At 39.7% G+C, this 16890-nt stretch overlaps 1 protein-coding gene across 10 annotated transcripts in view; it reads left to right on the forward strand.

The window, feature by feature from the left end:
* Positions 1-1525: 1525 nt before the first annotated feature.
* Positions 1526-16890, forward strand: part of CHD2 (chromodomain helicase DNA binding protein 2) — a 127928-nt gene continuing 112563 nt past the window's right edge. For 2 of the 10 annotated variants that reach the window (XM_063794353.1, XM_063794356.1), the window contains exon 1: positions 1711-2211. Coding sequence is in view for 5 of the 10 variants with exons in the window: in XM_054667153.2 (XP_054523128.1) it covers positions 6298-6398 (101 nt within the window). In the remaining 5 variants the exon portion in view is untranslated. Of the gene's footprint in view, positions 2212-2553; positions 2687-5646; positions 6399-16890 lie in introns of those variants that run through there. The other 8 variants (XM_063794350.1, XM_063794351.1, XM_003952732.5 and 5 more) reach the window with 7 other exon arrangements.

Here is a 16890-nt window from a genome sequence, read left to right on the forward strand (position 1 = left end):
AGTATTCACAATTTTTTAAATTTGAAATTATGTGTGTAATCCATTTTATATAACTTTGAAGTAGGATTAATATCTTGTATCGTCTTTATTTTGTACAATTGGGGATTTAGAATAAATGAATTGCACCCTGCCATAGATTACTTACGTTTGATTTTTAAATGCCAGGTTTTCATTTATTACTAATCAACTGATACCAGTTTTGGTAACTATTACAAAGGTGGTAGGCATTATTTTGGTAGACAAAATGAGTTCTTGATTCTGTTTTCCCATTTTACATGAGAAGAATAAATAGTTCAGGTTAAATTGTTTTGTGTTAATCATACTGTTTGTGATTCATGTCAAATACTGCAGCATACACATCCATGGTTAATACACGAGCACCATTTGTTACTGACTGATGTGAGGTGGTTGGTCTTTGTTAAATTCAAAAATGGAATTTTGGATATTGATCTTGCTACGAAATTTATCTTTGTGTGTAGAGTATGGAATTGAAACAGTTTGGATTATGGATTTTACCTAGATTGGACATTGTTGCTTTTGTTTGGTGTAAATCTAAAGTGGATTTCTTCAGTGAGGGAGGGACATGGTTCTGGCAGATGATGTTGAATAAGGAAAGTTGATTGGATTTTTTTGGGTGTGTGAATATGCTTGTCTGAATGGAGTGCTTGGTAGGATATTGTTTCTGGAATTAGTAATTTGTTTCTGTGGATCTCATGGTTTTGATATTTAGGAGAATTTGCTTTGTGACATTACTTTGATAATTTCCAATCACGTATGTCCTATTGTTAATAACATTGTTGAAATGGGTGTATACTTATTTGATTTGAAATATAAGGGAAGTGTTGGGATATGTGTTTTCTGTTGGATTTGGACGTGGAGTTTCTTGGGTTACTGATTTAAAGGTGATCGTGTTTGGACCATACTCTTGAATTTTTGCCTGAATCAGTATGGGAAGTAAATATATTGTGATTATGAGAAGTTTCTTTGGGGGGAGGAGTGTAATATTTTCAAGGTTATATAATGGGTTAAAGAATTTTGTGAAAGAACAAAGAAAAATGGATATTCTTGAATAAAAATTGGTTGCATTAACTTTTGCTCCAGTGCAACTTGAACACTAGGGAGGCGCTCTTGAGTTGTAAAAGTTACCCCTTTCTTCCAGTGGAGATGGAAGATTCCCCCTTAAATTTTGTCTTTAGATTATTTTTAGGCATCATAAAGAAGGAAAAACTTGAATTTAGTTTATGAAATTAAGGTTTTACTTTTATTTAGCAATCATTTCACCCATTGGGGGATTAATTTTTAAAAAGATTAGTACTTAGCTGAGCTTTAGATTCTCTAAGAATTATCCCTTTTTCAAAATGGCTTGATAAAACACCACTTCCTGTCCAGGGAGGAAGTTATTTTAGCTCAAGGACTGAAATATTTAGCAGATCTTTAGACAAAAGGAACAAATTACATTTCTCTCTGGCTTAAAAAGGGTGCTTGAGCCAGAGGGGGTTAAGAAGCCCTCCCCCCTCCCCCTGTTGGGGTGGTCTGGAGGGGCAGGGAGGTGTGGGGGTGGGGGTCCTTAGGCTCCCTGGGATGGAGGATCTGTCTCTCTCTCTCTCTCTCCTTTTTTTTTTTTTTGGTGGAGATGAAGGGGTGGGTCTATGGTACATCACCTGAGTTGTGGGGTAAATGTAGAGAGTGTCAATCAAAGGCAGAGCTCTCAGAGCTGGGAAGGAGGCTCTAGATGGCGGCTGTGCCTTAGAGAGAGCGCGCTCTGCTCCCTGCCTTTGCCTCACTTTACGCAACTTTCCCTAACTTTCGGGCAGCCTCAGGGGGCCCCCGTAGCCCCCTGCCTTTCCTAGGGACTTACTGGGGTCGATTCGAACCTTTTTTTGGGAGAAAAGCAGCTTTTAGGAGCTTTCTTTTCGTGCCTTGTTGGAAAGAAGCAGCCGTACTGAGAGCCCAGGTCGTTGTTTTTTCCAGCTTAGAAGCCATGGCGCACCTCCATTTTTGTGCGCTCTCCTAATGAGGTTTTTTTTCTTTCGGACCTGTTTTAGTATTAATTATTGCTTTATTTTTTTGACCAGTTAACATATTTGAGGGTTATTTTATTTATTTTTCGTTTTTTAACGGAGGATTTTGCCTTTATTTTTAATTATTTGGGATCTGATATTTTTCTACTAGTAGATAGGACTCTTGGTTTGGACATACTACATGGATCAGGTAAGTTCACGATCATTGGTGATAATTTTAAAGATTTATTTGTTAAAGTTTGCCTTGTTTTCTGTAAATACGAGAAATTCTTGGATGACGCAATAAGATACAGAGATTGTTATTTGTATCTAGTGTGCTACTTTGAGAAAGTTTCCTTATTGATAGTGATGCTTCCACTGTTCGGTTTATCCTGTTGTTTTTTCTTTTAAGGAAAAAATAGAAATATTTAGTTTTTTGGTGCTTACCGTTGTTGTGTTATAACAATATCGTTAACATCGTCAGGACTTTGTTCCTGATAATAAAAAGCATGGATAGAAGCCGGGACCTTACCTTTCTTTCAACTTTTGACAGTAAATACCTGGGCACAGGACTTCAAAGCAAACACAGATTCCCCCTCCCCCTTAATATTTAAGAATTAAAAGATGATGAGAAATAAGGACAAAAGCCAAGAGGAGGACAGTTCGCTACACAGCAATGCATCGAGGTATGAGCTATCAACTTTCTTCCTTTTTGTCTTTTTTTTTGGGGGAGAAACCTCAGCTTACAATTGTTTACCTTGACAGACATGGATTGCTGTCTGTTTTATTGTGTTTTTCTAATTTGGATTCGTTTTTTAAAGCATGACCTTGAGATTGCTAATATGCCACACCCTAATTTTTTGGTAGCAATTTATGAAAGTTGAGTTGTGACTTAAGGCCTCTTACAGCAGTCAAAAGGTAAGGTACCTTTATTCAAAGGGGCCCTTACTGTAATGTACAGTTTTTCTGTCAGTAAATTTCAGTTTTTAGGTTTTTGTACTGCAGAAAAATGACCTTGTCGGTTTAGCCATTGCTGCATTGCACCATTTTACATACAAGGCAAATTTTTTCTTTGAAGAATCCAGGATATCTAAACTTGTAACTGAGGGCCATAGAGAAGCCTTGTAGTAGTAAATTATAGTAAATAGACATATCAGAAAGTTATATGAATGAAAAAATGTACATTTAAAAACAAAATCACTTAAAGGACCCTTTGACTGATGCCTCTCAGTTTATATTTTTATGTGACTTTATATTTCTTTTGATACACTTGACATTTTAGGAAATTTTGATGTGATTTATCAAAACCTTTACTTGACGGTTAGAGTTCCTGCATTTATGAAATCAAATCTGTGATAACAGAAATCCTGGAATACTCTTAATATATACTTCTATTTTGTGTTTGTTACTGTGATTAATATTTACAGTTGTATATTTTACATTTAAATTATTTTAAGGTTTGCATTTGTATGCTTAAGACATTGATTTCCTGTTGGTAGATGTATTTTATCCTCACAATTTAGATGTAGCTGCTTTAAATTTATTGATGTATTTCGACAGAGTCGTCTGGAATGCTTTATCTTCTGAAGCTTAAAAATGTACTGTTTGTGCAAATCATGATCTGTTTCACATTCCTTGGAGTACCTTGTTAGTGATGAAGTAATAAAGCCTCTAAGATGTTTTTGTTGTATGACCTCTGTATATTAATTTTTAAAAGTACATATGAATGCATTTTTTGATGTGTTCTTTATGCATTTTCATATTATAAATTTTAAATCATGCAGTTTAACAAGGATGTGATTCATTATGTGGTTTTCCTTCCCAATTTTATTTTTACTTTTCTAATTTTTATAAATAATACACTTTTCTATTAGGCTAGTGAATTTGAAAGTTTTGAACATGATGTGTTACTAATATGCTGAATTCTATTTATTTTATTTGACTAAAAGCATATTGAGCCTTGCTTTAGAAAATAAGTTACCAATTTTTTTTGCTCATTGAGTTGTCACCCAGTTTGTAGTGCTGTCTTAATTGAATTGCCCATGTAAATTACTAGATTAAATTGAGGACAGAAAAGTTTTTTACTCATCCTAAGCTGTTTTTTTCTGGAAAGTAACGACAATTTGAAGAAATGAGAACCTCCAGATATATTTGGCAAATTATTAAAGATTCAGCACTAAAATTGTTGCTCCCTTGAGTGTATCATTTGCATAGGTCTCACATGGGTTTTGGCTCTCTTATGCAAGGTTTGTGGTTAACATCATTGATCAGACTGTGCTTTCTAATTCTAAAAAATTGAGCAGTGTTGATATTCTTTCCAGTATTTTTACTCTCACCTGGAAAACTACCTGGAAGTTGTCAGGCATTTGCTTACTGGTAGTGGAGGGAGGTTACAGCTGTACATGAAGCATGTACTGACTGTACTTTTAAATTGGTTTGTCAAGTATGCTTTGAATCATATACCTGATGGATGTCCAAAAATATTTAAGACTCTTTGAAAAGAAGATAGTTACTTTTAAATCAGTTACCCTAAATTTCATATCTTAATACATGTACATAATTATGACATCACTTCCTTTTAAAATGTGCAGCTGTAGAATGTTAGTGGTGTTTTAATGTGGTAGATTAATATTACTTCTAGTGAGCTGAACTGTCCCTGTAATTAGTACTTGGTTCCTTCTGCCATCAGAGTTTCTATTGCCCAAAGTATAGTGTTTAGGGAATACTATGAAAATCACCTTTGCAGCCTGAAAGGAAATGAGTTTGCAGGTCAAGTAAACTTTGGTCTGAGAATTACTTTAGGATCTGGAAAGAATGAGTGCAAGTTTAGGTAAATCTGGTAATATCCTGTCTTTGGAAATAGTGCAGTAGTTAATAGTGGTTATATAAGTTTGTATTTTAATTTGAAGTTAATGCTAAAGTGTTATACTTTATCACGATTTTTGAAAATTAAAAACTTCAAAAAACGCGATTTTAAAAACATTTGATATTTGTAAAATTTCTAAGTATTTAAAACAAAGTTTTAATGATGGACATACGAGAAGTATACCATACTTTTTATCTGAATAATTTGCAGCTTGGGGATAACTTAAGTAACATCAAAGAATGAAAACGGGACTGTGTGCACACAAAGAGTTCAGTGTGTTCTCCACGGCACCACGTTAGCAATTTATCTTAAGAATTGAACGAGTTTATTAAATTTATCTCCAAATCGTCTGCCTTTGAGCCAGATTTATTTTTATAACCTGAGGTGCGGGGTAAATCCTACAATTTTCAGGGGCGCTTTACCAGATATTCTAAAAGGCTGGGGATGATTAGAAATGGCATAATGCAGTTACTTGTGTACTAGAACAGGCAGTTTTAACTGGCAGCCATTTTATGACGCTGATAATACATTAAAAAACGGGATTTTGGAGAAGACTGAATCTAAACTAATAGAAATCTGAAATACCAAAGCCTATTTCCTTCCCCCTCTCTGCTCTTCTGGGGAACTCTGGTGCCGAAATAAAAGGCAGTTCGATAGTTAGGGCACGCAGCAGCTCTTTGAGCCCCTGGCATCTTGGTGCAGGTCCAGCTCAGTCACAAAATGGCTGTTCCTTTGTGCCGCAGCGCTGACAGACATACTGCATTGCACTGTGTACTCGCCAAACAGCAGGAAGTTGCCGTGCCGAGTTCAAAGGCCGGCCGGCGCCGGCGCGGGGTGCTGATTGGCTGTGCGCGCGCCTGGTAACAGCAGGGTCAACGGCGGCGCCTTCGGCAGCCTCCGCCCCGTGACGTCAGACGGCTCCCCGCGGGGGCGGGGAGAGAACGCAGTGACGTCTGGCCGCGTGCGCATGTCGGGCGCTTTCTCCTCCCCCTACCCAGGGAGCCGCACGCCGAGGGGAAAAGGAAGGGAACTCTAGTTGGGACTTTCCGGTGGGCGGCTTCTTTCCTGGACGCGTTTGCTCCTGGCAGTCTTGTCCGCCCTTGCCTGTAGCGGTCCGCACCCTGTAGTGTGTTCTTTTGCCCATTTCCGGGAATGGTTTATCCTCTTTGAGAAGCGGCTGCTTTTGGGGAGAAAGTGCAGGCACTATTTATAAATTTTAAAGGCACTATTTGGAAATCTTAAAATAGAAAATTTGCCCAGTTTTAAATTTTCCCTTTTCATACCTTAGCGTCCCTTCTCCCCGCCCCCGTTCAGTGTGAAGAGATGAGTGGGTTTAATTTTGTTACAATTGACCAAAACGTTTGAGTGTCAGAGGCGGATACTTTTATTTTAGTGAAAACCTCTTGACGGGTGTTAACAGCTGTTTAATACATGGCTCATAAACAAAGGGAAGATTATTTGAACTTGTCCCCATGCGTTTTTACTTGGTACCGTACATTTTCTCAGTTGGCATTTGATGGAGAAAAACTCAGGTCAGTATGTGCTAAGTACTATATATTTGAAGATTCACAGTGGGATAGTTTAGTAGAAAATAGAAAATTTCACGTTCAATAACGTTAAAAAGTGGCAGAATACAGCGTTAGGCAACCATTACTGTGTAAGTAAATGTCAGAAAACTACTGTTTTAAGTGTTAATAGCACTTGCTAATGCAGGGTGACTGACAGCTTGGCTGATAGTGGGGTCACTTGGCCAAATCTTCGGAATTATCTTCCCTAGGCCTCCATTTCGGGAATTCTGAGTCCCGGTAAACGGTTGGGTTTATGCTCACTGGTTTGCCTTGTTTGGAAACCTTTACAAGGATTTCTGGTTAAAACTTCATCGTTCAGCAACGATGTCTTAATAATTAAATTACACATACTGAATTTAAGCAAGCAAGAAATTCAGTGGATTTATCTACTGTGGACAAAGTTTTTTTCCTGCCATACTAGAGTTTTTTTAGCAGTTGGAGTAGGCTGTCCTGTAGTTAGCCATAGTTTAAAGTTATTTTAGTAAAGTGTGTTACTTTAAAGGAGATGTTGACCCTTCAGTGCAGGTGACATTTGCTTGGGCGTATGTCAAGTTTCTGAATACAGTCTGTGAAAGTTAGAATTCACTATGATAGTGAGTTTTGTAGGTTCTCATAATCTAGGTTCTTTGGGAAGAATTATCTGGATAGTTTGTGAAAACTAGCTGAAATTGCTTTTTCTGTTACAGAGAAGTGTTCATCAAATAATTTGTACCTGATTTTAAAATTATATGCTCAAATGTATATTGCGTATAAAATGCTAAACATCTTCAGAGAATTAAGTATTGATAGAACTTGATGAACGTTTAACTGTAGCTTCCAACTTAAAGTATACCTGCCACAAGAACGAGGGTAATAATCTCACCTCCCTTTTTGTGTAGAGACTGAATTCTAATTAGTTGTGTTAATAGTATTTGCTGAATACCTTTCAATTCCTAAAACTGGGGTCAAAGTAGTCAACATTGCAGTTAATTATTTTTTAAGAGGATATGAACTATTCTGTTATTTAAGATATTTTAACCTAAATACCATTATGAGTTAAAATGCATACCATGATATAACAATTTACCTATTAACTGTTGACAATCTTGCAGCCAATTAAGTTTTTTAAAGAACCAGTGTTCTTGGGTATGTTTGTTGAGCCTTCTACTTTTTTTCCCTTTGATGTGGGGAATAGCATCAAGCAGCAAGAAAAGAGTGTTGATCGATTTCTCTCTCTTTCTCTCTCTCTCTCTCTCTCTCTCTCTCTCTCTCTCTCTGTATCCTTGCCGTTTAAAATATGCACTTTCCAACTAGTATTTGGCCGTTAGGGAGTTAGTATCTTTGTAAAGATTAAGTCAGCAGAGGAAGGTGGGCAAATAATATTTTTGATAAAGACTTTTGGTTGTGACAGTTGTAGCAAGTTATTGCTTGAGGAGTGAATCTGGAAGTTTATTTGAATTTTAACTAAAACTCACAGATTTTATCATTAGTTTACTCTCCCTTACCCCCAAATAAAACAACTGACAGTTATGAGAGACCTCCTGAGACCACCTGGTATTTCCAAACTCCTATCATTTCTCCCATAAAATTTGATACACTAAGTTTGTTTCTGGTATAAAAATTGAGTGACTGCTCTGTGTCAGCCATTAAATTTTTTCTTGCTATGAGCCATCTTTTTTTTTTTTTTTTTTTTTTTTTTTTTTAAGATCCTTTAGTTTTTAGCTGCTTCTTGGTAACCTTAGAACTTTGCTTCCTTGAAGAACTTGGCTTTCTTGATTTGGTGTCACTTGAACAAAGAAACTTAAAAAAAAAATTCCTCTAAGAGTATTTTGTGTACAGGTGAAAGTAACTTTGTGGCTTGGTTACACTGGGTGTGTCACAGCTGAGTAACTCCCTCGTGCACTTCAGCTTGACTCAGCATTGAGTTCACATGTATACCTTTGCAAAGTTGCCATTCACAACTTGTTTTGGAACTTTAGGGTTATCAGTATAAAGCCTGAGTAACAAAACTTGACTTAGTCATCCAATGTCCAGGCTGGATTGTATTTTTATTTTGTGATCAGTAATTCAGCACAATGCTGGAACACATTACTCACATTTGTCTTATGACCGTTTTCTGTAATCAATGGAATCTTTAATTGATAAAGCAAGTCTAGGGGGAGAGACCTTTTTTAAAAAAAGCTCCTATATACTGAATATATTTGAGCCCTGATTATGAAGTGAGGGACAAGGCTTTTCTTTTTGAAATAAATGATGGAGGACATAGATATGTGGTAGCCATTCATGCTACATAATTTAGCATTTTATTGTTAATATGTTTGGTTATGGGTCTTCTTGTTTGGTATTTCAACATGTTCTGCACTGGATATCATACTGAAAAGTATTTCAGTTCTCATTACTGAGTCCCTGTAGTTTAGGGAAAATGTGATCACTGATCTTGAAGGAGAGAATGTTTCAGAAGCATCCGGCTAAGGCAGGATTGTAGAGATAGTCTTGATTTTATACTTTGGATTTAATTCTGATGAGTCATTTTGTCACTTGTGTATGCTTAACTGTTACCTCTGTGCCTGGCAAGAGCTAGGTATGAGTTCAGCTTTTACTTTAGTCCTGAAAATTTTTGTTCCCAGTTTAGGCCAGTGAAGAAGCACTTATGATTGGACTTGTAATTTTCTCATTTTAAAAATGTGGATCATGGTCATCTTCATTGGGTCATGAAGATTAAATAATATAGTGCCCATAAAATGCTTAGCAAAGAGCCCATCCCATTAAAAGTGCTCAATAAATGTAGGCTTTTAGTAAGGTTATTTTATTCTTACTGTTTGTTTCATCTTACTTTCTTGCACCCCTCCTTCATATCCTAAGTTGTTCTTCAGGAGCTAGGTTGGCCCTGAGGAACTCGCTGGTTGTCTTGGCCTACCAGGAGAGTTTGTTTAGGCCAGTTACAGGAGAGATTTGTGAGAATGATTTTAGGAGGCAAGTCCTCATTTAGTCAGCTTGGGTGCATTTTACAGTTCATCCTCTCTTAGAATTTTTTTTTTTTTTTTTTTTTTTTTTTTTGAGAAGAGCCAGCCTTTTGAGAGAGCATATGACTCTTCCTGGACTACAACAGCTTCTTGTGTGAATCACAGCCCTGCTTTTGCCAGTTAGTCTGAGTAGATAACTACCCACTCCCACCCCCCCAAGCTGATAATTATTGCCCTGGTTTATCCTCTGTCTCATTTCCCCTCTCAAGCTGTTATAGAATGAATACTGAATACTATGGTGCACTGCTCCATGGATATAAATGTAACAGCAGTAATATTTACAACCAATGTCTAATTGGCTGTAGCTTGCTTTCAGTGTTCAGTCTAAACCATAGGACTATATATTTGTCTTAGCATAATGCCGAACATGCAAGTCTGCTTAAACTGTAGTCTTAAGATTTGTGTGTTTTGGGTTTCCTCTACTTCCTCTATTTCCTGTCTTTTTTGGGTTACAGGTCAGATGGGTTCTACTTTTTATTCCCATTTCAGACTGTGGAGAGCTTCTAAAAATACCAGTGTCCATCCCTGCCCCTAGGATCTAGTTAATTTTTAAAAACTCCCTGTGTTTCAAATTTGCATGTGTTTCTGTATGTTTGCAGTATCTCCGTGTGTTTTCAAATCTTCTGATGGAGCACTTCGTGTACTTTAACCCTTGGTCTTTCCATTGCCTGTCCCATTTTTAAATTCCCTTTTTAGTCTTAATAGCTGCTTGAGTTAGGACCTCTGGAAGCAAAAGTGGGGTAGGATGCTGACGGGGAATTGTAGGCTTGATGGAAGAGGATGTTTCTATATTAAATGTCATGGCAGATCCAGTTCTAGGCATACCTTTAAAATGTATACACAGGCTGGGCGTGGTAGCTCACTCCTGTAATCCCAGCAGTTTGGGAGGCCCAGGCAGGCGGATCACTTGAGGTAGGGAGTTCGAGAACAGCCTGGCCAACATGGTGCAACCCTGTCTCTACTAAAAATACAAAGATTAGCTGGACATGATGGTGGGTGCCTGTAGTCCCAGCTGCTTGGGAGGCTGAGGCCGGACAATCTCCTGAAGCTGGGAGGCGGAGGTTGCAGTTAGACGAACTGACACACCACTGCACTCCAGCCTGGAAGACAGGGTGACCAACAACAAAAAAAAAAAAGATAAAAGATAAAAAATGTATATGCAGGTGGGCTTTCTCACCTCAAGATTCTGAATTCCTTGTAAGTGTCTTCTAGTTGCTTTAAGCTCTTGTGGTCGTCTCTTCCTTAGTGTACTCTCCTTACGTCCTTTGGAAGTTTAGATTCTAGAATTATTTACTTGGAATGCAGTTACATTCCATTCTAAACTTCCTTTCCCTTGGGTTTATAAAAACATGGGTGGGTTGTGAATTGTGACCGACATTGAAAAAATACAAAAGAATATGATGATAAACTCCAGGGTGTATCCCATTTGTATGGGTTGTTTCTAAGTCTAGCAGTGCCTGCTAGCTGGTAATCTTTCACTTTGGATTTTTTGTTGTTGTTGGGACAGAGTCTCACTCTGCTGTGCTGGGATTACAGGTGTGAACCATCATACCCAGCCTCGTGGTGGCATTATAGATGCCTGAGGCTGGATAATTTGTTATTGTGGGGAGCTGTCTCATACACAGTGCAGTGCTGCAATCCCAGTCTCAGGTGGGATTTTCCCACCTCTGCCTCCCAAGGAGCTGGGACCACAGGTGTGTACCACCCCACCTGTCTAATTTTTGTAGAGATGGGTTTGGACCATGTTGCCCAGGCTGGTCTCTAATTCTTGGGCTCACCTAGACCTCCGAAAGTGCTGGGATTACAGATGTGAGCCACCGTACCTGGCCTTCACTTTGGATTTTATCAGGAAGGGATATTGTACATGGTGAACATTTTGTAGAAAAATACCAAAGTAGATTTATATTTATTGAGTGCTTACTCTGGGTAAGGGACTGTTTTAAGGGTTTTACGTGTGTGTGTGTGTATACATATATATATATATATATATTTTTTTTTTCTTTTGAGACAGGGTTTCACTCCCATCTCTCACTCTGGAGTGCAGTGGTACAATCTCGGTTCACTGCAACCTCCACCCTCCAGGCTCAAGCAGTTCTCCTGCCTTAGCCTCCCTAGTAGCTAGGACTACAGGCACATGCCACTGCACTTGGCTAATTTTTTGAATTTTTTGTAGAGAGGGGGGTTTCGCCACGTTTCCCAGGCTGGTGTTGAACTGGGCATGAACCACCATGCCTGGCTATATGTATATTTTATTTAATATGAAAGTCAGTATAGCAAAAATGTTAGTAACCCTCCTAAAGTTAACCAACTCACTAAATGAACGATTACATAGTCCTCTTCCTTTAAAGGCCTGTGGGTGACCTTAGGTCCTGCTGATCTTACTTATTTATTTTTTTGAGACGGAATCTCATTCTGTTGCCTAGGTTGGAGTGCAGTGGCGCCGTCTCAGCTCACTGCAACCTCCGCCTCCCAGGTTCAAGCGATTGTTCTGCCTCAGCCTCCCGAGTGGTTGGGATCACAGGCGTTTGCCACCATACACCCAGCTACTTCTTACTATTTTTAGTAGAGATGGGATTTCACCATGTTGGTCAGGCTGGTCTCAGACTACTGACCTCAAATGATCTTCCCACCTCCGCCTCCCAAAGTGCTGGGATTACAGGGGTGAGCCACTGCGCCTGGTCCCTGCTGAGCATTTACTACCCATGCCGTTCTGTTCCTTCAGTTCCATTGTGTGCTTAGCAAGGATTAGTAGATACATCTTGAATTTGTTTATGCTGGTTGTACGGTCATGTGTTGCTTAACAATGGAGATACATTCTGAGAAGTATGTCGTTAGGTGATCTTGTAGTTGTGTGAACATCTCACACAAACCTAGGTACAGCCTACTGCACACTTATGCTGTAGCCTGTTGCTCCTAGGCCACAACTGTATAGAGCATGTTACAGTACTGAATGCTGTAGGTGATTGTAATACAATGGTAAATATTTGTGTATCTAAACAGAAAAGGTACAGTTAAAATACAGTATTACAGTCTTATGGGATCACTGTTGTATATGACACCAGTCATTGACCTAAACTTCCTTATGTGGTGCATGACACTTGTAACTTTGCATTTTAATTAAATAGCAAGTCAGTACGTGAAATGATTGTGAGAGAGTGTTTCAGTGAAAACTAAGTTGAATGCTTTAGGAAGACTAAATAATAGCATGTATACTACCTCCTAAGAATCTGGAACTTGTTCTGATTGCTTTGTATGTGTTAGTTTATGTAATTCTCACCACTCCTGAGGTACATATGCTTATCCCTATTTGCTAGATGAGAAAATTGGGTCACAAGGAGAGTAAGTGGTAGAATTGGGATTCAAACAGTGGCAGCTTGACTCCAGCATTGATGAAGCATCTTGCGAAAAGTTGCTGTCAAATTAATGGGTAAGAGGAAACTTAGCCGGGTGTAGTGGTTGATGCTTGTAATCCCAGCACTTTGGGAGGCTGAGGCTGGCAGATCACTTGAGGCCAGGAGTTCGAGACCAGCCTGGCCAACATGGTGAAACCCTGTGTCTACTAAAAATACAAAAATTAGCTGGATGTGGTGGTGCACTCCTGTAATACCGGCTATTAGGGAGGCTGAGGCAGAGACTCTTGAACCTGGGAGGTGGAAGTTGCAGTGAGCTCAGATCGCACCACTCCACTCTAGCCTGGGCAACAGAGTGAGACTGTGTCCCCCCAACCCCTGCCCAAGAAAAAATCAACATCAACAAAAAAAGAGGAAACTAATGTATATGAGACTGGGGAAAATAGTAAAAATCTTGCATAATTCTGTAGTTTGCTTCTTTTTAAACACTGCATTTTAAAGAAGCAGACTCAATCACAGTGCACTGTGGGTGTGATTGATGCCAGACACACATTCTGCTGTTCAAAAGGCCATGACTCTACATCAAAAGATTCTAGTTAAAATGTTGCCCTGAAGTGATGCTCATGGGGATAGTATAAGAAACAAATGTGCAAAGATGGGTAGATGGGAGGTACTGGAGGCCTCAGAACTTTACATTTGTGCAGTTTGTCCTCCATTGCCACACATGAACTTTGGATTTGGCCATAAGTTTTGAAGATTTGTGCTTTGCTTCAAGTTTGTTTTTTTTTTGTTCGAAACTTAGTTCCCAGACAGGTTTTGCATGAGAATCACTTGGAGAATTTTAAAAGCCAAGCTCCCCGTCTGATTGGATTTAGGAGCCATGTAGTAGGTTTGAGGAATTGTCCAAAGCTCTGGGTGGGTCTGTGGCATAGCTAGGCTTGAGAACTGTTGTGTTTATCTGCCGTCTGGGGGAATAGTTCTTGAGTGTGTTGTGTGTTGACAATCTTGAGGCGGAGTCTCGCTCTGTCGCCTGGGCTGGAGTGCGGTGGCGCAGTCTCGGCTCACTGCAACCTCTGCCTCCTGGGTTCAAGTGATTCTCCTGCCTCGGCCTCCCAAGTAGCTGGGATTACAGGTGTGCGCCACCATGCCCGGTTAATTTTTGTATTTTTGTTTTGTTTTGTTTTGAGACGGAGTCTCGCTCTGTTGCCTGAGCTAGAGTGCAATGGCTCGATCTTGGCTCACTGCAGCCTCCACCTCCTGGGTTCAAGTGATTCTCCTGCCTCAGCCTTCCAAGTAGCTGGGACCACAGGTGCCCGCCACCACGCCTGGCTAATTTTTTGTATTTTTAGTAGAGACGGGGGTTTCACTATGTTGGCCAGGCTGGTCTCAATCTCCTGACCTCGTGATCCGCCAACCTTGTGATCCGCCCGCCTCGGCCTCCCAAAGTGCTGGGATTACAGGCGTGAACCACTGCGCCAGGCCCTGACAAACTAAAATGGTTAGTGTGTCTTCCGTTTAGATGCAGGTTGACATTCAAATAGAGGCAATATATGACTGGTAAATTGTAATTTCAAAGGAAAGCAGTAATGGATCAAACTCTTGCACTGTTCTCTTTCCCTTGCTTAAAAAAAAGTCTGTTCCCTCTGAATCTAGCTTTATATAGACGTTTAAATCCTTAAGTTTACTTGCTAAAAATCACCTGGGGTGCTTGTTCAACATATTCCCAGGCTTCTTGCTTGAAAGTTAAAAAATTCAGCAATTCTAGGGTTATGTCCAAGAATCTGTATGTTGAACAGCAACCTCAGTTGATTCTTGTACTGAGGCAAGTTTGGGAATAAGGTCAGTGTGGGACGGGTTTCGATCTTTTCTGTTCTGCTCTGCTGCTTTTTAGCTGTAGAATCTTGGGCAGGAGCGTCTGAGCCTGTTTCTTCATCTTTTAAAATAGAGTAAGGGTAGTACTTGTCTCTTAGGGAAGGAAGTTCAAATTAAATAAAATGATACTTCTAGGCAGTGGTATTTAACTAGTGGCAGGTTTGTCCCCTTCCATTACCCTGGAGATTTTTGCTTGTCACTCTGGGGGTGGGGGTGTTACTGGCCTCTAGTGGGTAGAGGCCAGAGATGCTACCCAACATCCAAGAGTGTGTATGAGACAGCTCCCCACAATAACAAATTATCCAGCCTCAGGCATCTATAATGCCACCACTAGGCTGGGCACGGCGGTTCACACCTGTAATCCCAGCACTTTGGGAGGCTGAGGTGGGACCCCTTGAGCCAGGAGTTCGAGACCAGCTTGGGCAATTTAGGGAGATGCCATTTCTACAAAAAATGTAAAAATTAGCCGGGTGTGGCAGTATGCACCTGTAGTCCCAGCTATTTGGAAGGCTGAGGTGGGAGGATTGCTTGAGTCTAAGAGATTGCGGCTGCAGTGAGCTGTGATCACATTACGTGCACTCCATCCTGGGCAACTGAGCAAGACCCTGTCTCCAAAAAAAAACAAAAACCCTGTGATTGAGAAACCGTGCTTGCCATGGTAAATGTTGGTTGTTAGTAATAAAGTTGAGGCCCTTTGTGGTTTCTTCTCTGGCCTGATCCAGGGACCCCTCTTACTCCCATGACGTTATGGGCATACGTTTCACATTTATTATTGGGATTGGTAATCAGATCTTTTAATCTCCTTTGAACTTTGGGAGTTGCTGAAAGCACCATATATTTTATAAAAGTCTAAAGTTTATAACCTAAACAATAGCTAACTAAAGACAAGACTCACAGGGCTGAAAGGAACTCTGGGTCAAATTGGTCCATCTGTCCTTAGGGCTTTAATGGGTGTAAATACATTGCCTGAGGTGGTTAAGTATTCTTTTGTTAATGAATTCTGGGGAGAACTCCCCTTGTAACTGCTTTTCACAGCTTGGTTATTTACAAAGACTTTTGTTTTTACCTGAATAGAAAGCTTCTTTTGTCTGTTGTGTATTAGCACATTGCCAGATCCTGATTAGGTAGGTATTTGTGAAGTGCCTTAACTAATTTGTACCTTAACCAGGCTTCTTGCTAGAATACATGTTTCTCTAATGTATGCCTGGGTGCTAATAGTTTGGTGCTATGGAAACTACTTATATTTGGTTATTGGGGAGCAGAAGTAGTATGCATGACGAGGCTAAGGTGATGCCTGCCTGGCTTCAGCTGTGAATTTTAGAAATACACTGATTAAAGGTAAATTTTTTTTTCTGTCCTTACTGCTGGATTTCTTAATCTGGGAGGTACTTGATAGAATTTAGCCTTTTTATCCCTTGAAATTATAAGCAGCATTTTGTGTGCACTTTTTCTTATACATGTACCTTTTTCTGCTGTCAAAAGACAAAATTTCAACAAATTGAGTATAAAGATCTAATTGGATTTTATTATTGATTAACAAATTAGGTAGCACCCCATCTATAAAAAAATAGGTGCCCATTGGGCATGGTGGAACAATCGGTTTTTATAAGGTTGAGCAGGAACAGGGAAACAACATAGTACAAAAATGTGGGTTAACATCAGGTTACTTGAGGTTATTTTCCTTATAAGGGTTAAAGCAGAGGGGGGAACTTCCTTATGCCAGCTCACACTGTCTGTCTGGGGATTTGGGTATCTTCTTTCCTGAAGGTAAGGTAAACAATTTAGAAGTTTAACATGAGTGACTCTATTTTGGTTTGGTCTGTTAGGGTCTAGGAGCTCGGTCCAAATTAGTGGCCTTCCATAGATTCTATTTAACACTGGAAGGAGGGTCCGTAGTGTTGCGTGTGTTAGGGTGACTGCTGAGAGCACTGCTGAATCCTGGGGAGGGGCCTGCACCTTAGAACTGATCAGTTCTACAATGTTAGAAACAGACCTCTTTTCTCAGAAATTAAGAATTCAGAAAAGTTCAAAGGATATAATTAAAGGTTTTTTTTTTTTTTTTTTTGAGACAGAGTCTCGCTGTTGCCCAGGCTGGAGTGCAGTGGTGGGATCTCAGCTCACTGCAAGCTCCGCCTCCCGGGTTCACGCCATTCTGCTGCCTCAGCCTCCCGAGTAGCTGGGACTACAGGCGTGTGTCACCACGCCCAGCTAATTTTTTGTATTTTTAGTAGA

This window comes from Pan troglodytes, chromosome 16 (genome assembly GCF_028858775.2).
Source record: "Pan troglodytes isolate AG18354 chromosome 16, NHGRI_mPanTro3-v2.0_pri, whole genome shotgun sequence".
Taxonomy (NCBI): Eukaryota; Metazoa; Chordata; class Mammalia; order Primates; family Hominidae; genus Pan; species Pan troglodytes.